We start from the raw sequence: 22744 nt of genomic DNA, 5'->3' as shown, positions 1-22744 counted from the left end.
TATCCGTGACGTTCACGCCGCCATGTTTTTGTTCTCCTGTTCTGTCAGCGCAGCGGTAACATGCGTGAAGACGGTGCAAGATCAGTGTTGAAGAACAATTGTTCGGATGTTGTATTCTAGCGATCAAAACTCATTTTCATAAGTGCATGTTATTGTGCTGTGCTTTAAAGCTGCCTTGCTGTTGACTGTGTTTTGAAAGAAAAAGATGTTTAGAAAAAGTCAGAACCTAAAATATATAGTAAGCCTTGTACCTGGAAAAAGACATTTTGGGACGTACAGGTTTTTGCCCTTGTTCTTCTGTATCGGGGGTGTCATGGAGTGGATCATGATTAACGTGAGAATAGGAAAAGAAACGTTTTGTAAGTATGCTGCCAAGTCAAATCTTATGTATACATGCACGCCAGGGTTGCCAGGTTTTCACAACAAAACCCGCCCACAGTCTGCTCAAAACTAGCCCAATCGCGTTTCAAGGGGGGTTCCCCGGTAAAAATCGCGTTCCAGGGGCTGAATATCATGTTATTGGGGTCGCTTCAACAACCCGCGGACATGGAAAACAACCCGCGGCAACAGTGATAAAGTAGGCCAATTCCGCGGGGGAACCGCGGACTTGGCAAAACTGATGCATGCCCCTCTCTTTGAAGCGTTTATGTGCATCATTCTGCGTCCTCTTTGCGCAGGGCTGTCCTTTTATCCTTCATCGAACGAGAATAATGATTTACTTCTGAAACCTTTAAAACCAAAATACTTTTAATGTGTATCATTAATCTTAATTAGGTAGGGTACAACGGTGCTTAATTTACATTATGCTTAGATTATGTGAAGATGAATGTATTATACATGAATATGTTTATGTAGTCCTATAGCCTATTAAGAATTCATTTTGAATTATGTGTTGGTTATTTTTATGGACAAGTAATTATATAATTTTCTGGCTTCACAGATGATGTCTACAGAAGAAAACAATCGGAGAGGGAATACCAGCACAAGACTGAGGAGGGCTTTGTGCTCACAGACTCTGAAGCCAAATGAGATCATCAGAACACACTGGAAATAAATGATCGTCATGATAAAGAGACTGAAACAAAAACAGTTTTGAGACTTTTGCACACTAACACATTTTTGATATCATTCAAAAATGGGTATATTATTATACATAAACTGTAGGGCAGCTGTGACATGGACTGCTTTTTGCCCTTGTTCTTCTGTATCGGGGGCGTCATGGAGTGGATCATGATTAACGTGAGAATAGGAAAAGAAACGTTTTGTAAGTATGCTGCCAAGTCAAATCTTATGTATACATGCACGCCAGGGTTGCCAGGTTTTCACAACAAAACCCGCCCACAGTCTGCTCAAAACTAGCCCAATCGCGTTTCAAGGGGGGTTCCCCGGTAAAAATCGCGTTCCAGGGGCTGAATATCATGTTATTGGGGTCGCTTCAACAACCCGCGGACATGGAAAACAACCCGCGGCAACAGTGATAAAGTAGGCCAATTCCGCGGGGGAACTGATGCATGCCCCTCTCTTTGAAGCGTTTATGTGCATCATTCTGCGTCCTCTGCGCAGGGCTGTCCTTTTATCCTTCATCGAACGAGAATAATGATTTACTTCTGAAACCTTTAAAACCAAAATACTTTTAATGTGTATCATTAATCTTAATTAGGTAGGGTACAACGGTGCTTAATTTACATTATGCTTAGATTATGTGAAGATGAATGTATTATACATGAATATGTTTATGTAGTCCTATAGCCTATTAAGAATTCATTTTGAATTATGTGTTGGTTATTTTTATGGACAAGTAATTATATAATTTTCTGGCTTCACAGATGATGTCTACAGAAGAAAACAATCGGAGAGGGAATACCAGCACAAGACTGAGGAGGGCTTTGTGCTCACAGACTCTGAAGCCAAATGAGATCATCAGAACACACTGGAAATAAATGATCGTCATGATAAAGAGACTGAAACAAAAACAGTTTTGAGACTTTTGCACACTAACACATTTTTGATATCATTCAAAAATGGGTATATTATTATACATAAACTGTAGGGCAGCTGTGACATGGACTGCGTGATTATGAGAACAAATGAGGTGCAGAAGGCTGCCAATGTTTGTTTCTGTAAGGAAGATGGCATTTTTTGTATTGTCTAAAAGATAAAGATGGCTGTTTACACAAAAAAAGATCTGTCTGTTCTGTGATTCTAAATAATACACTTTGGAAGCTTGTAAAAAGTAAAAAATACGATTCTGTAAGTCATAATAATGAGAAACTTTCTCACAATTAGGACTTAGCATCTCATTATATCGAGAAAGTTACTTATTTATGAAAACATTTATAAATTTCTTGTAATTATTGCTCATTATCATAATAATGACAAATGTTTATCATGAGTTTATATCATTAAAATGAGAAAAAAATCTAATTTTCATATCTAATAATCATGACAGTATATTGTTATGACTTACAATAATGAGAAACGTTCATAGTTCCTAAGTCATTTTTATGATAGACTTTATCAGTGTATGCTAAGACATAATTATGAGAATATATTTATCCTTTACTTAATTTTTTTACCCAGCTTTAGTGGAAACAGGAAAAAAAGATGGTCTATAGTGCACACTTTGTGCAATTTAAGTTTACGAAGATAAAGTACAGCAAATATGTCAGTCAAGTGAATTTATTTACCAGCATTGGATATCAGTAACAGTAACCACTGAATCTCTTTTTCCAATTTTAAGTTCACAGACATTACTACAATTTTTACTTTCAAAAACATTAACAAAATGATTACACTGTAAAAAAAAAAAAAAAAAAAGTCAAGAAAAAGTTGTTATTGCCTGTATATGCTTCTAACAAATGATGTAAATGATCTTAAATGTCTAAATGCTCAATGCACTCAAAAGTCAAAATTCTTTATTAAGCTGTTAAATCTTCATCTTAACAGTGGTTGCCAGTTGGACAATGGCTTAAGGAACATTTTCTTCTTTCTCAGCGGATCACTTGTAGTGTCCAATTGGTAGAGCTCTCAGACAGATGAAGCTGTTGGGATGCTGGGCCAACGTTATCGGGTTTCCGTCCAGCCGAACCTCCTGCATGTTGTACCTGATGTAGTGCGTGTTATTTCCTTTGCAGAATGTGGCATCCGTCAGTGACGTTATGTTGTTGTTCTGAAAATGATTTGAAAAGAATTTATACATATAGGGACACACTAAATACTACAATCTATATATAGGCTAGATACATCACAATAGTGATGACCATACATGCAGATGAACCACGCGGAGGGTTTCCGGCAGCAGCGGGACAGCCTCCAGCCCGTTGTCTCCAAGGTACAGGTATGATAGCTTGGTGAGTTTCTAATGCAAAAGATAGAAGCCACTTATGAGTAACATAATGTATTATTTCAGAATCTTTGTTTTATTCATTTTTACCTTAAAAATGTTTGCTTTTATTCCCTTTGTTTTAAGTAGATTGTGGTTGACATTGAGAGACACAAGTTTAGCCGGCAGCATTGGCAGTTTGACCAGTTTGTTCTCAGCTAATGTTAGTTCCTCAAGCTGGTCGAGTTTTGAAAAGGCTCCATCTTCTATTTCAGAGATAAGATTGCCAGTCAGGTCAATTCTTCTCAGTGTGGCTGTAAAACAACACAATATGGATGTATTTACAGATTTGGACATTCCCACTGCAACTGAATATGTTTTTTTATTAACTTCCTGTCATCATTTACTCACTCTCATGTCATTCCAAACCTGTTTCACTTTATTTCTTCTGTGGAACATAGAAAATATGGCTCACATTTTTTCTTTTTCTTTTTTGACCGTGCACTCATAAAAATAAATGTTCCAAAAGGGGGTTTTCTCAACAATGCCATAGAAGAACTATTCAGTAAACAGTTCTTAAAAGAACTATTTTTTCTTGGTGAGAAGAACGTTGTTCCAATATCAAGAACCTGTTGTGTATTCGAAAGATTCCATGGATGTTAAAGTTTCTTCATGGAATCATAGATGCCAGTAAAGAACCTTTATTTTTAAGAGTGTACAGTGAAAGTCAATGGGGTCCAAATGTCTTAAGAAAGAAAGTATTTTTCCAATATCAAGAACCATTTGTGTACTGGAAGGATTCCATGGATGTTAAAGATCCTTCATGGAATCATAGATGCCTGTGAAGAACCGTTAGTTTTAAGAGTTTGCAATGAAGATCAGTGGAGTCCAAATGTCCACAAAAAGAAAGTCACAGGGGTTCAGAATGACATGAGGGTGAGTAAATAATATGATTTTTCATTTTTGGGTGAACTATCCTTTTAAATGCACAAAGCCTTCTAGGTTTGTCTCCCCTTCTATACCAGAGACTCTAAGGGACCTAAACGCACTTTCTCAGTTCTGTTTTAGAACCATTAAAAGTGGCAAGGAAAATTTCACTTAGTTGCTTTGATTACATTGATCCAGTTCCAGTCATTACACATTGTGTCTTTGGTGGCCACACCTAAAAAGCTTTTCCCTCACCAATATCGGCAAAGTCTCTGTTGGTAATTTTAGCGATTTTGTTGAAGCGTGCATAGAGGTAAGCCGTTTCCTTTGGCAGTGGTGGAACTGTTGTCATGTCAGGAGAAACCTCCTCACAGTACACCGATCCAGTTAGACACACACACATCAGGCATGTGGGAAGTTCTGAAAAATGAAATAGAAATAAATAGGCTTAAATATTATCTTGAATCAAATGATTGCGAACTTGAAGTAATAAGCAATTACCCTTGTCATCTTTATGGTCTGCTCCCGGACCTTCATCATCTGTGTCAACTGGACTATCATAGTCTGCGCTAAGAATGACTTTTTTCTAGTAAAGCAGATGAAAAGAAAACTATATTATTTTGTTTCCTCTCAAAACCAACAAGTTCAATGAGCTCAGATAAGCCCAGATAACTTGCAGATGGTGCTGTTTTCCATCGGATATAATCCCATTATGGATTTAACAGGTTTTCCATTGCATACCTTTCTTGGAACAGATTTATGATATCTGGCATTCTGATTATACAAATACATATATTCGTTTTAGCCCTCAAAAACATGAATATGTTCAGCAAAATTCCATTTTAATATCACAATGTATACAAATTAGCATTATCAGCATTAAAATGCCATACCTTTGGTTTCTTGGCTTCCACGACAATTCTACTCGCTGAGATTAATTCTTCATCATCTACTATTTTCAATATCCCTTTGTGTTTAGGCACCACTTTACTGGTTCTTGCCGGTTCACAAAATATCCAGGGCATGGTCACGAATAAGAGTAAAATCCTCAGATCCATCATCATGTGAGGAGAAACGGTTGTTGTGGTGAGTGAAGAAGAGAGAGGAGCAGCGCAGTGTGTCACAGCCTCAGAGTAAAATGAGACCTTTAAAGAGTGTCTCTGCACTGACTGCCTGTGAACCATTAAAAAACACTTCATGAAACTGGCCTTAACCCACTCTGTGCTGTCTTAACAGATCACTCGCCTCATTCCCGCCAAAATAAATACAAGTGCTTTGTCCATATGTTTTGAAATTGTGGAGTAAAGTGGATAAAAACAACATTGAAATTGATATAGTTTGCTGTCTTCTTATGAATAAGCATAATCTGACAATAATAAGACGTGTATTCTATCTTTTTCTGATATAATGAGACATTTTCAGGGAACACTGTGATTCGGAAAATACTGGGGGGAATGAACAGTGCTGGCCATGGAAATAAAAGGACAGAATTCAACAGGAAATTATTATTAGTTCAGGAATCTTGGACAGCATGTTTGAATATGGTGAACTTTTAAAACTTGCAAACTTCAAATCCATCGCTATGTGATGTTGAAAAGCTTTATTGTTAGAAATGCAGCTGGGTTTGTTTGGGAGGTATCAGGGGATGAATTGAGAGAAGAGGGAGAAAAACGTCTGTCCCCCTGATTAAGCCAAAGAGAATCTTTCAGATTTGGGCAAGAGAAATAATATCATCTAATGCGTGAGAAAGTGCTGTGAAATATATTTCAGACATGATTCAGCTGACATGCTGTAACATCACCTTCTATCGCTTCTAAGAAGCGATAAAGATCTGATGGCTTTAACAGAGATCTGCAGGTTTTTGGACACCGTTAGAGTACTATTACATCTTATTTTAACCTGGGAACAGAATTAACCAGGTGTTCAAACAAAAGCATTCCAAGACTTCTAAAAGGCACTTCCTCGACCTCCCTCTGGGTGCAGTTACTTGACCTGATGGGACACAGGATGAAATTAAAGGAGAAGAGAAAGAAAGAGCCTAGACAGACTAGACAGTTTAACATGCAGATAAAGAAAACGATGGGCAAAATTATTACTGTGGGCAAAGAATCTTTGTGGTAAAGTCCGGATATTATTCTGCACGGTTTGCCTGCAGCTCTACCAACTGATGCATAATGGAGAGAGTGTGAACATCTCAACAGATGTGAGAGTGATTTGAGGAGCTTTGGCGTTTTGGCTTGTTTCAGGCAAAATATATTAGTTGAGTAACAACTGTACAGTGTCCGACAGTGAAGATACCTGAAAAAACCTTTATCATAGAGCTTCTGAGAAAAAAATAAATTATTATGTTCCAGGGTAGCAGGCCTTTTTGAAGTTTTCTTTGCTCCAAAATAAATAAATAAAGCACTAAACTCCACCACATTAAGTATTTCCTAAACACCTGATTGTCATTATGCACCAGTGTTAGTATTAACCAGTGATATTATTAATATACTATTAATGTACTGAAGAATTTTTTACATTTGCAGTTTTCATTTTAATTTCAGTTCATTTTAGTAATAATTTATAAATATAATGTTAAGTGCTTTTGTCATGTTTTAAAAATATTTCTATATGTAATTAATTTAATTAATTTGTTTATTTAATTCATATTTATTTTTAGTTTTAGCCATTTTTGTACATTTTTGTATTTTTTAAATGTAAGTTTTTCATAATATTTCTAATAATAATAGTTTTAGTTAACAATATTAACTGTCCTATTTATACTGTAATTTTGTGCAATGGTATTTGCTTTTGAGGTAATTTGTAATATATTACTGATTTATGTAGCTATGAGAATCTCTGAAAATTTGGATACAAAAGACCAGTTTTTTATTTATATACTTTTTTCCTTTATTATTTGTTTTTATTAAATAAACAAATTGTTACATTATTTGTTAAAGTGGTTAAATAAAATACATATATAGATGTTACTCAAAAATGATTTTAAAACAATGATGTCAGAAGTATTTGCATTTAATAACAAATTTTGCCACATCATAACTGTGCCCCTTAAAAGCCTATACTAAAAAATATTTCTCCATTTATTTTTGACACTAATTGTGCTTTTCCATATTAACCTATTTTTCCATTTGGCATACTTGGGAGGAAAATTAGTGCACTCATACATGATTCATACATGAAAGTGAGTGTTTTCATTAGAAAGCATCAATACAGTTCTGATGAAAAGATTACACATCATCCATGATCAAATATGAAGTCATCATGATCTTTGTTTATGTTCCACATTCAGTTTCTTCTTTAATGTTTTAAACAAGTGCAAAATTTACACAGAGGGACGGTTTCAAAATCTCTCATGACAGAGACCTTTCCATTACGTCGAACCTTTTTGATCGATTCGATCGTCTGGTTTGTAGTTTCTCCTTCCTGTGGGCTGATGCATCTGCTGAGGTGGCACTTTTAGGCCGTAGCGGTGAGGACTTGTAGAGAACACAAGTGGATCCATCCTCACCGATCCGATAGGACACCTCGTAAGGGTCCACCCACAGTGTCAGCTCTAGTGGAAGTGATGAGAAAAGCTGCTCTTGTGTAAATCCAACAGCAGAGGCTGCTTTTCCTATAAGCGGGTCCATTTTATGGTTGATCCGTAAACATCTGAAGCCAGAGCCTCTGCAGGGAGCTTGAGGAAACCAATGGTGCTGATAGTGCTCTGAGGGGAAAAACGCATACAACAGCTTGAATACTGAATTTTCAAGTATTTTTTGTCATACAAAAAAAGAAAGAATGTCATCAATGTTCAAAAAATAGTATTTTGAAAATGCAAAAAATATAGGCCTATAATTGTAGGCTAATAATGATGATATCAAGATCTTAAATAGCCTAAATAAAATCAGCTTTTCTGGGAGAAAATGATCAGTTGAAATTAATCAAAACATGGGGGTCATTTTATGAGGAATGAATAGCTACTCGATTAGTAAAGAAGAGCGGGTCAGCCCAGTCAGACCATCATCTAATCTCACCCAGCAGAGCATCAGTGAGTGTGTGAGTGAAGATCTGCAGCTGAGCTCCAGTCAGAGAGTCGCTGCTGCTCAGTAAACCGCTGATGAAAGAAGCAGCGACTGACACCTCTGTTTTAATCATGTTCCCAGAGGCCATGTTCTTCACCAAAAAGACATATGCTGAAAACGCAGATTGAGCGAAATTACATGGAATTCCACAAGTGAAGGCAATAATTTATTCTAAAGATGGTGTATAGGCGTACCTGTAATTTATAATTTATACCTGCAATTTGTTTTTCAAGGACACAGAAGGCTAAAAACTGATTTTAATAACAAACCGACAAAAATTGTAAGACCCACTGCAAATAGAATTTTAGCTACATTAACTCTTTGCAGAACAGATGAATAAAGCAGAACTTCTGAAACAAATACGTCACAGAGGAGAAGCAGCGCGCTTCTCTAGCGCCATCGCCTGACAAATCAGCAGTCACGTGTGCAGACAATCAGTTGACATGCGTTTTAGGTTATAATTATAATGTTGGACACAGATTTTTGTATAACCCGACTTTTAAAGTGCAGAACGTTTTTTCTTCTGTATAAAACGACAGTTGCGTCTATTGTTTGAGTTTCTATGTTCCGTGATGATGTTTAGTGAAAATCTTTAGAATGTAGGCTACTTAAAATGTGTTAAATGGAACTAGTAGCACATTTATTGGTTGTTGAACGCATGATTGAATTAGACAAAATGTTTATTCAACAAATTCGCAAGGTGTGACACTGTGTGAATAACATGCACAACTACATATTTCGTATGGAATAAACAATGTTAATTTATGTCTTTTCGATTAATCAATAGTTTTGCTGGAATTTGAAAGACCTTTGAACTTAATGATTTAAAACTATTTTGCTTTGTTGCAGACACTTATGCAACCATACTTAAGCAAGAGTAAAAGCAGTGCCCTCAACTAGAAAAACCTGAAAGATGAGTAAAGAGTAAAATGATTATGCACGACATAATTCCGTTAATTTTGCATGCTGTATTATAATTCTATTGCAGGGTGTGGAAAGGCCCGCACTCCATACATTTCAAGGATCGCTCCTCCCCTTATCCACAAATAGCCAAGCAGAAGGTGTGTCCTCGAGCTTTCTGAGTATAATAACACCAGTGGAAACTCTTCACCGCGAAAGAAGGGAAAGAAAGAGAGAGAGAGAGCAGTATTGTTGAAGTGAAACCCAGCACATTTTTGAATGAGGTAAGGAGGTCTCCTTTTCAGTATAATAAGCTTTGCATGCAATTCTGCTACAGTTTGTGAGCCTGTTCTCAGTTCTGAGTTCCACGTTGTAGATACTAGGCAAACAGTTGTTTTATATAGACATATTCTTTAGAAAAATGTGTGAAAACAAACCTGTTGCAGGCTGTTTGAAACCCTCTTACCCCACCACAGACGGTGTTTCAACATGTTATCTGCAGTCTGGGTTACTGCCAATAAAAGCATAGGCTATTAACTCACTAACTTTAAAGCAGACACATCCTGATCCCTGACACAGTCTATCATTAGGTGTCAACTGTCACTTTCAGATCACTGGTCTCACATGAAAAGTAGTCAAAACTGCTTTAAACAGAACACAATTAGGTTTGTTAATCAGACTTTCAATGGTAAATTTAAAAGGTTTTGGGTCTTCAAAATGTGTTCTTCAAACCTGATGAATTGTTATTGTTCTTGTGTGTGTTTTGTTTTTACTTGTTACAGTTCAGATAAATTACCTTTTGAGGATAGGAATGGGGAAATTAGTTAATAATTGACAGAAAAATCCTCTAAACATCTCCTAGAAGTTCTAAAAAGGAGAACTTTTCTTGCCACAAACCACAATCACATGATGTTTTAGTGTTACTCATCAGTTTCAGGATCACATTTTCACAACAACCGTGTACAGTCAAATTAGTTTATTTGACTGTTATATGATTTAACTCGGGTCTTTTATTCTCCATTGTTCACATTTGAAGCCTGTTCTTTCCCATTGAATCATGGCGCTTTAACTCCAGAGGTGTTTTTCTGGCTCTTCACCTGCAGGATGACCGGCAGACTGTTCCTCCTCACTCTCTCTATTCTTTCTGGCCCGCTGAGCTGCTATGGCTTCAAAATTTGTGCCTTTAATGTTAAGAGTTTTGGCGATTCAAAATCAGCCGATGCCAAAATCATGAATTCTATATCACGGGTAAGAGGATTAACATTACAATGCTTTTTATTTATTTTTATAGTGTATAAAAACATGTCTCAAAATGTTCTGTTTTGTTCTTTTTGCAGATTGTATCTCGCTGTGACATATGTTTGCTCCAGGAGGTCAGAGATCAGAAAAATAAAACCATCCCGCGCTTGCTTGCTACACTCAACAGGTAGACAATATGCAAATATTAAAAAAACAAATCTGAGATCACTGTAACCAATCAGATTTAAGAGATAAACAAATGTACAGTGCATAAATGCTGTTATATTTTTTTCCAGACTTAATGATAATGATTATGACTCAATGGCAAGTGAACGTCTCGGGAGAACACAAACCTATCAGGAGCAATACGTTTTTGTTTATAGGTATGTCTTCAGCACTTCTATGCTTTAGGACGTATGCAGGGATGTATATATTATATAACTCTGATATTTGAGTTTTAATGTTTTAATTTACATGTTGATATTGGATATTTAATTGCGATGCTCATTTCTCTTATTTTTGCATTTCATTTGCTCACATTTGAATGCCCACTTAAAGTTCTTTAAAACACTAAGAATTTAATAACAGGACTACATATATTCTTTAGCAAATTACAAAATGAATATCTATTTTATAGTGTATATTATAAAGCTGTGATGCCTAAATTTACATATTGCACTTAAAATGATTGATTTTAGTTCTTAGTGTTTTTTTATTTATTTAGACAAAATAGTGTTGAATTTTAATATCAGCCATTTATCAGTTATCAACCATAACGTGAAAATAATTATTGGCTTATCATTATTGGTGTTTCCCTAGTAAAGGTATGGTATTAATAACATTGAACATTGTTTTATGAGATGTGATGGATGTCTTGCATTACTTTGATTAATACTGATATAATCTTGATCACCATAATTGGTTTTGGTCATTTCAGGTCTTGCAAGACAATTTCCCTCATTTCTTTTTTTTTTTCTCACACAGGAAAAGCAAAGCGAAGCTGAGAAACCAGTATCAGTATCCAGATACACAAAAAGGGGATGTAGATGCTTTCTCCAGAGAACCCTTTGTGGTACATTTCCAAGCCCCTAAAACAGGTAAAAAATAAACCAGCAAAACTTCAGTGCTGAATTTGTTCCAAGACAAATCATTATTAGCTGAAGCTTGATGATTTTGGTCATGTGATCTCATGATGTCTTCGTTAACAGTGGCCAAGGAGTTTGTCTTGATCCCACAGCACACCACTCCTTCAAATGCCACCAAAGAGATTGACGAACTCTATGATGTCTTTGTGGACATTAGAGCACGTTGGAAAATTGAGGTATGATGATGGATTTCTTATTTTATAAAGAGCATAATATCTTGAGATCAAATAATGAACTTAGCTTTTTTATCATCTTTGCAGAATGTGATGTTCCTTGGGGACTTCAATGCAGCTTGTGGTTATGTGGCTAAAAAGAACCGTAAGAACATCAGACTCTTCTCTGACCCGTCTTTCATCTGGCTGATTCAGGATAACGTGGACACTACAGTGAAAGAGTCGACTGACTGTGCATATGACCGGTACGCTAATAAAAATCTCAAATCGGCATAATAAAATAATGCTGTTTATGATTTGCATATATGCACTGCATATGGCCAACCTTTTATGCTTGCTCAATATTTTACCATACTTTTTATGGTTAATACTCAGAATTGTTGTGCACGGAGAGCCATTTCTCAGAACAATCGAACCGTTATCAGCACGGCCATTCAATTTTCCCAAGGAATTCCAACTTACAGAGGCAGAGGTAAACCAAAATCGGCATTTTCTTTTTATTTTGCACATTTTCATGTCATTTCAACTTCAGGTCGTCTGTTATAGGCTCTAGAAGTGAGCGATCACTACCCCATTGAGGTGGTACTCAAAACTCAGAAGTCAGGGTTCTTCGCAGGAAACAGCAAAGCTTCGTGTCTTCTGCCTACAGCGTTTATCCTGAACATCCTACTGCTACTGCAGATGATCATATGAACACAAATGGACCAGAAGTGGATTATTCTTCTCGTCTAGATGAAGTGAAGATTTTACTTCGCTGTTACACAGCTGTTATGTACCTGAGCTCATACAGATCCACAACTGCATCTACAGAATGTGCTGGATAATGGATGTGACTGAACATTGAGTTTAATAGCTTCTATAAAATGGATAATTTTTACCGTTTGATTTTACTTTTTGATTTATTAATATAAAATGTGCTTCTGTAGATCAGTTTGAGAATTTTATCTTTGTAATAAATTGTCATTTTTACTGTGGAAACATTCATGGAATATTTTATTCACACACATAAATGAGGTACAAAGAAAAGAATCCACAGAAAACTATAGTGGCAATAACCCCCTAATTTGGTTGGTTTTCATTACTGAAAGATCTTCAGAACTACATTTTAAAATGACTTAGCCGAGTATACTCTTAAGATGTACAGAATTAGCAAAGTCATGCTTGAAGCCATGTGGCAAAACAGGAAAGCATCCTGCAGAATGTTATGGTCTGATAAGACTGAAGTTGAGCTTTGCCCTCGAGGCAAAACAATGACGGTCAAATGCCCAAGAAATGCCACTAGGAGGAACTAAAAAAAACGTAAGTATGACAAAGCTAAAAAATCAACATGATACATCCATTCAGGAGAAAACGTTTTTGAAAAACTGAATTCCTTTAGATTGCCTCCGAAAGGTTCCATTCTTCCCTTAATGGCAGTTAAGAAATGCAACAATGCCTTTTATTTTTTACTCTAATGCTCCCAAATTTTTGAATGTTACTGTACTAAAGTTCAAAATGCAAATTGTAAAAAAACACCAAGACTGTAAATCAAAGAATGGACTTTATTTGTGGTCATTAGAGCCTTGGTTCACACAGATGAGTAAGTGTGAGTGCTTAGTTGGCATGCACGGCCTTCCAGTGGCTCAGGGGTCCACGGCTGGGGATGTACTTCACCCCACAGCCATCAGGGACCACACGCTTCTCTGCCAGCATGTTATCAAAGTCACAGGCATTGAACTTTGTGAATCCATACTTCTTGGAGATGTGGATCTAAGAAGAACGTAGACAGTCAACATACCACTTTCACATAATTATCACCTAGATACTGTTTTTAACTTCATGTTACGTACCTTCTGACGGCCAGGGAACTTGAACTTGGCTCTCCTCAAAGCCTCGATCACATGTTCCTTGTTCTGGGCCTTTGTGCGCACAGACATGATCACCTGGCCAATGCGCACACGGGCCACTGTGCCCTGAGGCTTACCGAAAGCACCACGCATACCAGTCTGGAGCCTGGAGAGGAGGTGAACAAAGATTTAAACTTACTAAAAAGTGGTCAAACAGAAAATCTATTTGAAAAAATAAGCAATGTTATGTCTCCATGGTCCCTTCAAGGGCCCAGCACTACACAGCTAGGCTCATACACATACCAAAGATTTACTGTCTGCAGCCTTTGCACACCACACAAGTACAGACAACCTGTCTAGTCGGCTTAATAAGCTGCAGGTAAGAGTCACAGACCACACACACATGCTCACCTATCAGCTCCGGCACAGGATAACATTTTGTTGATACGGATAACATGGAAGGGGTGCAGGCGCACGCGGATGTGGAAACCATCTTTACCGCAGGTCTTCACCATGTACTTGTTGGCGCAGATACGGGCAGCCTCAAGAGCTAGAAAACAAATTCACAGATTAGAAGGAAAAAAAAAAAAAGACTACATGGATCAGAAGTTGTTTGATGTAAAATACTGAGGTATAAGTGAACAACAGTATTGTATGAAGACACCTCACCTTCACTGGACAGCTGCTCATATTCATCAGATACCATGTGAGCACACATGGGGAACTCATCTACCTTAGCCTTCTTCCTGCCCAAGTCAAAGATCCTGATCTTGGGATCTGAGTTTGGGAGAGGGATGCGCTCAATCAGAACAATTCTTGAATTGATTCATTAATGGATGATTTTGTTGTTGTCGTCCAAGTATTCAAGGAATATGTGGGGGATATTTTGATCAGTGAATTTGTGATTACTCTAAGGATTTTAGAGATATTTTAAATTCACTATTGAACTTCAAAATAAATGTATGAATCACTTTAAACGACCACCATGTCTTGTGAGTTTAACTTCACATAAGCAATAAAATGATTAAACATGCTTTAAAATCAAGAAAATATTAGAAATTCTCAATTTCAATGACTTAATATCTGTTGAAGCCTTTTGAAAAAATTATGGTATTTCCAGGTTGTCCATAACAATGGGACATTTTTATTTTTTGTCTACACTTTCAAAGATACTGGATATGAGTTTTCTTCCATAACTTACCAGGAACACCTCGACAGAAACGGGACTTGGGGTAAGGCTTGTTCTTACAGTATCTGTAGCTGCAAGAGACGACTGACCATTAGTAAGACTCAAAATCAGCAACACGCATTAATAGTTATTACAAGTACAAAAACGTGATGTACACAAAGTTGAACACCCTTAATATAACACTCGTTATATTTAGAGATTTAAACTGTCCAACAACTACAATTGCTGCAAATGGCTAAATTTCAATCAACATCACATGCTTAAACGGGCGCTAATTTGAGTTTCACATTTAACAACAATGGATTTCAAATGGTCAAGAATTTTATAATGCATTTTATTATAAGCCAAAATTGTCTTAAGTAGACACTCGTGTTCAACAACACAGAAAGCAGCATGGGTTAGGTACTGTCGCTGCTGAAGGAGGCCGGTGTGCTGCACATGGTTAGCGAGCCCTGCCATTTTCACTATGGCGAGTTTTTAAAACACCAAATTCACAACTTACCAACGGGCTGGACGGCGGCCCATGGTTGCAATCTGTAATGTACACAATAACAATGACTTTAAAAAAGAAAGAGTGCATACATGAGTGAATAAATTAAGTATTTTTCGACAAATCTGAAGAGCGACGCAGCGCGCTCTTACCACGCACTCACCTAATGGCGGAAAGGAAGAATACTTCTTCTTCTTTTGGTTTTATGGCGGGTTGCGAACCAACTTCTAATCCTATTTCTTTAATGTATTTAACAATAGCACCATATATTTTACCTTGTTCTGCATGCTCTTTCAAAAGGCTTGACAAATAAAATGAGTCAACACCCATGTTTCTTACTTCCTTAATGAGTTTTAACCTTTCTTTTTCATATATTTTTTAAAATTTTTATTAAAACATGCTCTATTGTTTCTGCCTGATTACAAAAAATACATTGACCTGTTTCAAGTTTTTCTAAACTAACTTCTTCCGGTTACATATTTGTGCTACATTTATACTGTAATTAAAAACAGATTTTATATTCTAGTTCGCAGAAACAACTGCTATCAATAGAGTAATTCATATTAATAAACGCATGTAGGCTAACAGACAAATGATCCTTCGTAATTTCCTGCGCTCTAACTCGAATGTGGACTCTGTAGTTCTGCTCTCCTCATGCTGCTGGTATTTGTAGTCCATTAGAACGATCTTGGGTGTTGCTGTTTTTACTGGCGCACGAGCTTCTGAGGAAGATTATCTTATACCAACATGAATAATGCTTTTCCTCACAAGCAAATGAAAACAAACCTACAAATGCATATGTTTGTCAGCGAGAAAGAATCTCTTTATTCAGCTGCACTGTGTGCAGATCTGAAGGCAAGAAAAATGCATTTTCCAACCGAAAAAGTATCAAAACACGAAAACAATTAAGTACCAAAATTACAACGACATTACCACGTTTTTCGAGTTGTTCCTTGTAAATACATTACATGAATATGGCAGTCCTTCAGCAGTACCATAGTATTACCATAAGGTACCGTGGTACCGTCATTGTAACGTATGCTACTTTCTGTATGTTTGAAGAAACTTAAACTAACAGTGCTGTATCGTGTAGAAAATAAACTGTAAACTGTAAGCTATTTTACGTGGTCAGTGAACGTTAGCTTGTAAAGAATGTTAACTTTACAGCTGCAGATAATAAAAATAAACTAGAGTAGGCTAATCATCGTTTGTACAACATGTAAAAGCTGTCAAAAATCATTTGTATGATTGTTCTCACTTTAGACAATCCTGGAATCGCGTCAAATCAAAGCAGCCTATTTGAAAACACAAGAGGGCGACAAAGACCTTCAAATGCATCCACTGGTTGCTCGTCCCACATTGTCTCGAGGGACCGCTGTTGCTTTGTCCTTCTCCAGCTCGGATGTGGTCATGAAATCCCTCCTGCACACTCTTAATTTTTTTTAGAGAGGAATGACCTCATATAGCTGAACTGTGGATAATGAGGACCAAATGCTCGAGTGGTCATTGGAACCCATGAAATCACAAATGTTTGCTCAATTTCAGTGTAAAAATGACTCGATAGGCTATTACAAAAATCCCGTTTCTGCTCTAACATTTGATAGAAATGTAGAACAACAGTTCAGATGTAGATTAGTAAAGCAGCCATAATGTAAGAATGCCCAAGAGAGAGATTTCATTCAGGCCTTGACAAAGATAATTTAAAATCAAAGGAAACATCCACTCTATCCGAAGCTGAGGCCAAAGCTGTAAACAATCTGAAATATTCCTTTTGTGTAGCTCTGTGTTCTTCAACTAACTGGGGCAAGCAGACATTCTTACCTTAGATGGGGCAGTTCTTATCTTAGAAACATTCATTTTTAAAGCGCATAACAATGTCAAAACTCACATTTGAGGTTTGACCGTGTAATTTACGTTATAGAAGAAAACATGATAGTCTTTTCAAGTAAGTTTACCACAGATATTTTTTGCTCATCAATCATAAACCGCTATTCTAAAAACCCGTCTGAAATTCCTAAGGTAATCCATGGTGAATTCCACATTGGCTTACAAACTGAGGTCATGACAAAACAGCTCTTTTATGGGATCATGATGCAAATACACAACAGTATTTCTTTAGTATCTATTTTTCTGATTTAATTTATTGTTTAAACCAAATTTGGTTTACAGTTACACAAAACATGACAAAAACGGCATGATCCAAGTGTTTTTGCATCTTTGAAATGTTATTTGTTGCCCTTTTGGTTTTCTTCATTTGCATATGGCATATATGACAGTAAGTGAGGTCAGAGTGTGTTATGGTGACAGTCTTTAGTGATGGGGAACTCACACTTTATAAAGGGTCTTGTTTCCTTTCATTAAAACCACAAACTAGGTGTGGGGCTTCAGTTACCACACCCAAAGACTTCACACATCAGTGTAGAAGAGTTGCATTGACTCATATAATGCACAGCATCAGTTTTTGCTCACAAGTAGAATGAGTTTTCATATGCCATTGGCCTTGCGCAGGTCCTGTGCAGTTTGCATATGCAGGCTGTTATGCAACTGTGCTTGTGTACATGTATGTGTGTGGTTTCAATGCATGTGTGTGCTGTCCAGTGGGGTACATGGTGTAATTTCAATGCGCAAAAATGTGAGAAGATAAAGAAAATCAAGAAGAGTGTGTGTGGATCATGAATCATCAAGTTAAAGAGGAATTAAAAACTTAAGGAAAGGGAGAACTATATGGTATAAAAAGGGCTGGGTTGGATATTACTCATTACATCCTTTTTTAAAACAACAGATTAACCAGCTTAGTGTGGTTTACTAGTTTTAGGTGGTTTAAACTGGTCTATTAACCTGACCATGCTGGTGTTTAGCTGGTTTTGCTGATCAGCCAGCTGAAAAGTGGCATTGAAACAAACCAAGTGAGCTTTTTCCCCCCAGAAGGACTCTTAAAATATCATTGTTTGTGTTCATTTGAAGATATAATTAATCATTTGACGATCTCTTGGATAATTTTCCATTCAACTGTGTGGAAAAGTCATAGTCTAATTCCTGCAGGGATTGTATGGTTAATGTAATGTTCTCCCCAATGGCAGAGTCAGGCAAGTGGTTAGTTATTTATAGCAATCCAAAAAAAAAATAAATAAAGTTTGAAGACATACAATGTCATTTTGTTGATGTTGTGCTGGTTGATATAGTCGCTGTCTTGGACTTGGTGTAAATGTAACATCACAAAAAAAGAGTGTTTATTTAGTGATGCTGTTTCAGAAATCCTATTCACTGACTGGCTGCCTTGATTGAATTAATTTAACCTGATAACAGTGGAGTTACTGCGATAAGTCATTTTAAGCTGATAGTTTTAACATAACATAATTTGCAGTCTAACATGAATCAACAGCGACCCGCATGAGGTGACCCACTTCATATAAAATAAAACATTATTATTATTATTAAATATTATATTAAAATTAGGGCTGTCAATCGATTACAATTTTTAATCAAATAAATTACATGATGTGGCGATTAATTAATCGAATTCATCACAAATTAAGTTTGGCTGTGAAAATACACCCAAAAGATCATAAGTAAACATGACAAAAAGTATAGCTTTAGAAAGAAAGATTTTTATTAGATTCAACATAAAATTAATTACACATTTATGCTTCAACGGCCTTGCATAAACTATTGAACATTAAAGAAGATATGTTGAGAAACATTTCAGTATTTTTTGTTCATACAATGAAAGTCATTGGTAACCAAAACAGAATTAAAATTTTTGGGTGAACTATCCTAAAATTCGATGATAATATTAATTTAAATTTAATTTAATTTAATGATAAAATTAATTTTTTTTTAATTTAAATAAAATTTTGTCATTAATTACTCACTCTCATGTCGTTCTAAACCTGTAAGGCCTCTGTTCATCTTCAGAATACAAATTAAGATATTTTTGCTGAAATCCGAAAACTTTCTGACCCTCCATAGACAGCAATGCAACTGAAATGTTCCCAGGCACAGAAAGGTAGTAAGGACATCGGTAAAATAGTCCATGTGACATCAGTGGTTCAACCATAATTTTACGAAGTTATGAAAAATACTTTTTGTACGCAAAGAAAACTAAAATAATGACTTTATTCAACAATTCTTCTCCTCCATGTCACCATCCTCTGCCATTATCGAGAGTACCACGAAGCATGCGCATGATGCTGCTGACGTAGAACACGCATGTGCTGTGCCTTGTTTACAAGCAGAGGAATACACATGCATTTTTCATAACTAATTAGTTAGATTAAAGCGTATCTATCTATCTATCTATCTATCTATCTAGGCTACACACCCTTCAAGACTTCTTATTTATTTTTCTATTTCCTTCGAAAGACAAAATTGATTTTGTGATGGCACTGAGAAACTTGATGAGCTGGCATGCTGCACCATAGCATCACATTAAACAGGAAGTGAAAATATATCCGTTGCTATGGGGATGACCACTAGTTTATAAATAACAAAAGCCAGAAAAGCTGGCAGCTAGAGTATGACACATCATAACTTTCCCGTCTGCTGTTCTGCAGAAATCAGCAAAGACAGAAGAATTCCCTACATTCCCCGCTCACTCACCATCTCTAGTCTACTGATGTGTGGAGGGCTGCTCAGCTCAAACCTGTGCTGACATGTCAACTACCATAGTCATGAGATCATGTGATGTCATCCCGGGTCACTTAAAAGCACATGTCATAACGGGGTGTATGAAGGGGCCCTGTCTTCAGGTTTCATGTTTTTAGTTCAACTGGAATAGCAGTGAAAAAACGTAAGTTACAATGCTGTGCTTAGAGGAACCAACACAAAAGGAAGTGAATGGTGGAAAAATGCACAATAAATGTGGGGGTTGCTTCAATTATGAGCACTTTCCCCCTGTTTGTCATTTAAAACAAAATAAAATAGAAATAAAAATAAAACACACTTTTCACACTTTCATTAGTTTAACTGATTTGTCCAGCAGCATCACTGTTACATAAGATTTAGACAGTGAGATTTTTTTTTTTACATTTGTTTTTATTCATCAAAGATAAATTAAATTGATCAAAAATGTTACAAAAGATTTTTATTTTAAATAAATGTTGTTTTGAAATTTCCATTTATTAAAGAATCCTGAAAAAGTATCACAAAAATATTTAGCAGCACAACTGTTTTCAACACTGATAATAATAAAAAATTTTTCTTGAGCAGAAAATCAGCATATTAGAATGATTTCTGAAGGATCACGTGACACTGAGCAACTAGAGTAATGGCTGCTTATTTAGAAAATAAGAATTAGAATTTGAAAACAGTTCTGTTGAATTGTAATATTTCACAATATTACTGTTTTTACTGTATTTTTGATCAAGTAAATGCAGCCTTGGTGAGCATTTGTATATATATAATAATTTTATATTAATTAAAAATCATGTAACAACATATTCACATTTTTTTGCATAAAAAAGTAATATTTTAAAAGAAAAACCCGCCCTTGGGATATAAAAGCACACATCTAAAGAAACATCCTTTACAGTGAAACAATATACAAAATATTACACATTTTTAGAAAGTATATACAGATGTATATTGTGATTTGCAGATGTGTAAATGTGTGTGTGTAAAGAGGTGTGTAAATGTGTCATGGGTGGTTTATCTTAAGTAAAATAAAGAATCTAAACACCTAAAAAGACACTCCGTTGCTCTCCGTTGTGGTTCTTGGTGTTTGGAATTGAAATTGTGAAATTTAGACAGCTGTGCCAAGTGTTACTGCTCATTGCACAATGATTTGACATGTAACAGGCATGTCTATTCTGTGCTATCTTGCAGTCGGTGTTCCCTTTGTGAAGTAGCTTTACTGTTTAGTGAGGACACAGCATAATTCTGCATGATGCACGTATGGATGGGGGAAGACGGTCTGAGCTCCACATGTGGTGAACCAGATAAACAAACACTGCCAGCACTGCCATCCTCCGCTCAAAAATGACATCATTATTTATCCGTCTCAAACATCTGCTTTGGTTATTCAGTCCAGATGCAGGTATAAAAAGGGTGTCCCTGTTTCATGCAGCTTCAGTGCAGTGTGATGTAATGTGTGCACATATGTGTTCTATAAAAAGAATGAATTACGTCATAATTATAATATGCATACAGCCTGTTGTCAGTTATTCATTTCACACTTTTGCACAACAGCATCCATAATATCTCAACTTCATCATAATGTATTTTTTACACACACACACGTACACACATTTATTTTTTATTTATTATAATTTTTAAAATAATAATTATTGCTCATAAAAAAAGAGAATGTGAGAGAATGAGAGATTCGTCATTGATAGCTGTGGTGTTCTTGACCTCCTCCACATTCCTCCTCCCAAATAAGGATAAGGTTGCTGACACACTCTCTCTGCCCTTTTCTTGCTTGTTCTTCTTCTCTTTCTCTTTGTCTCACATTTGAGGACATATTCTTAAATACAGTAGCTGATGCCGGTGCACAAGCGTTAACAAAGATCGTGGCTTTTATTGTGGCCCATGTACAGCGGGTAAAATAAGTATTGAACACATCACCATTTTTCTCAGTAAATATATTTCTAAAGGTGCTGTTGAAAAAGTATTGAACACGCTTACTGAAATTTATTTAATACTTCGTAACACACCATGCTGACAGTTTGTCAGTAACAACAAATCAATATTTCATCACAAACTTGCTTGATTCTACTCATCCTATTTCCTTGGCTGTGTTTGGGATCATTGTCTCGCTGGAATGTCTACCCTCATTTCATCTTCATCATCCTGGTAGATGGCAGCAGATATTTATCAATAATGTCTCGGTACATTTTTCCATTCATCCTTCCTTCAATTATTTTGCCAGTGCCACACCATGGTGTTTTGGGGTCCATTTGACCTCCAAACATGGTGTGTATTATGGCATCCAAAGAGTACAATTTTGGTCTCATCTGACCAGACTATATTCTCCCAGTATTTCACAGACTTGTCTAAATGTTGTGCAGCAAACTTTAAACGAGCTTCAACATGCTTTTTCTTCAGCAATAAAGCCTTGCGTGTTGAGCGTGCATACAGGCCACGGCGGTTGAGTGCATTACTTATTATTTTCTTTGAAACAATTGTACCTGCTAATTCCAGGTCTTTCTGAAGCTCTCCACAAGTGATCCTTGGCTATCACTCTTTTGGATAATTTTTTCACTCCTCTGTCAGAAATCTTGCGAGGAGCACCTGGTCGTGGCCGGTTTATGGTGAAATGATGTTCTTTCCACTTCCGGATTATGGCCCCAGCAGTGCTCACTGGAACATTCAGAAGTATAGAAACCCTTCTCTAACCAATGCCATCAGTATGTTTTGCAACAACAAGGTTGCGAAAGTCTTGAGAGAGCTCTTTGCTTTTACCCATCATGAAATGTTTCTTGTGTGACACATTGGTCATGAGACACCTTTTTATAGGCCATCAGTTG

At 36.4% G+C, this 22744-nt stretch overlaps 5 protein-coding genes and 1 long non-coding RNA gene across 6 annotated transcripts; 3 read left to right on the top strand and 3 right to left on the bottom strand.

The window, feature by feature from the left end:
- Positions 1-29: 29 nt before the first annotated feature.
- On the top strand, positions 30-1175 carry LOC107737614 (small integral membrane protein 4-like). Its single transcript, XM_016549179.1, has 2 exons — positions 30-359; positions 941-1175. Exons 1-2 carry the CDS (start codon positions 206-208, stop codon positions 1027-1029), a joined length of 243 nt encoding a protein of 80 aa, XP_016404665.1. The 5' UTR covers positions 30-205; the 3' UTR covers positions 1030-1175.
- A 12-nt stretch (positions 1176-1187) lies between these two features.
- Positions 1188-2182, top strand: LOC107737616 (uncharacterized). The gene is made up of 2 exons (XR_001639809.1): positions 1188-1264; positions 1827-2182. It is a non-coding gene; the product is annotated as an uncharacterized LOC107737616 (long non-coding RNA).
- Positions 2183-2663: 481 nt separating this feature from the next.
- Positions 2664-5396, bottom strand: ognb (osteoglycin, paralog b). Its single transcript, XM_016549178.1, has 6 exons — positions 5143-5396; positions 4751-4835; positions 4505-4669; positions 3434-3636; positions 3266-3358; positions 2664-3169 (listed from the first exon to the last, which is right to left on the bottom strand). The coding sequence occupies exons 1-6, from the start codon at positions 5311-5313 to the stop codon at positions 2999-3001; spliced, it is 888 nt and encodes a 295-aa protein (XP_016404664.1). The 5' UTR covers positions 5314-5396; the 3' UTR covers positions 2664-2998.
- A 2206-nt stretch (positions 5397-7602) lies between these two features.
- LOC107737683 (protein BTG1-like) lies at positions 7603-8404 on the bottom strand. The gene is made up of 2 exons (XM_016549271.1): positions 8269-8404; positions 7603-7958 (listed from the first exon to the last, which is right to left on the bottom strand). Exons 1-2 carry the CDS (start codon positions 8402-8404, stop codon positions 7603-7605), a joined length of 492 nt encoding a protein of 163 aa, XP_016404757.1.
- A 967-nt stretch (positions 8405-9371) lies between these two features.
- dnase1l1 (deoxyribonuclease I-like 1) lies at positions 9372-13071 on the top strand. The gene is made up of 10 exons (XM_016549177.1): positions 9372-9500; positions 10320-10464; positions 10554-10642; positions 10752-10838; positions 11440-11552; positions 11664-11776; positions 11861-12018; positions 12149-12245; positions 12320-12499; positions 12796-13071. Exons 1-9 carry the CDS (start codon positions 9496-9498, stop codon positions 12464-12466), a joined length of 954 nt encoding a protein of 317 aa, XP_016404663.1. The 5' UTR covers positions 9372-9495; the 3' UTR covers positions 12467-12499; positions 12796-13071.
- Positions 13072-13294: 223 nt separating this feature from the next.
- On the bottom strand, positions 13295-15386 carry rpl10 (ribosomal protein L10). Its single transcript, XM_016549180.1, has 6 exons — positions 15291-15386; positions 14801-14859; positions 14269-14376; positions 14011-14149; positions 13603-13765; positions 13295-13522 (listed from the first exon to the last, which is right to left on the bottom strand). Exons 1-6 carry the CDS (start codon positions 15311-15313, stop codon positions 13367-13369), a joined length of 648 nt encoding a protein of 215 aa, XP_016404666.1. The 5' UTR covers positions 15314-15386; the 3' UTR covers positions 13295-13366.
- Between the last annotated feature and the right edge of the window lie 7358 nt (positions 15387-22744).

This window comes from Sinocyclocheilus rhinocerous, unplaced genomic scaffold (genome assembly GCF_001515625.1).
Source record: "Sinocyclocheilus rhinocerous isolate Xijiao unplaced genomic scaffold, SAMN03320098_v1.1 scaffold72, whole genome shotgun sequence".
Lineage (NCBI taxonomy): Eukaryota > Metazoa > Chordata > Actinopteri > Cypriniformes > Cyprinidae > Sinocyclocheilus > Sinocyclocheilus rhinocerous.
The sequence above is the reverse complement of the archived record's forward strand: the minus strand, read 5'-3'. Positions and strand labels throughout refer to the sequence as shown.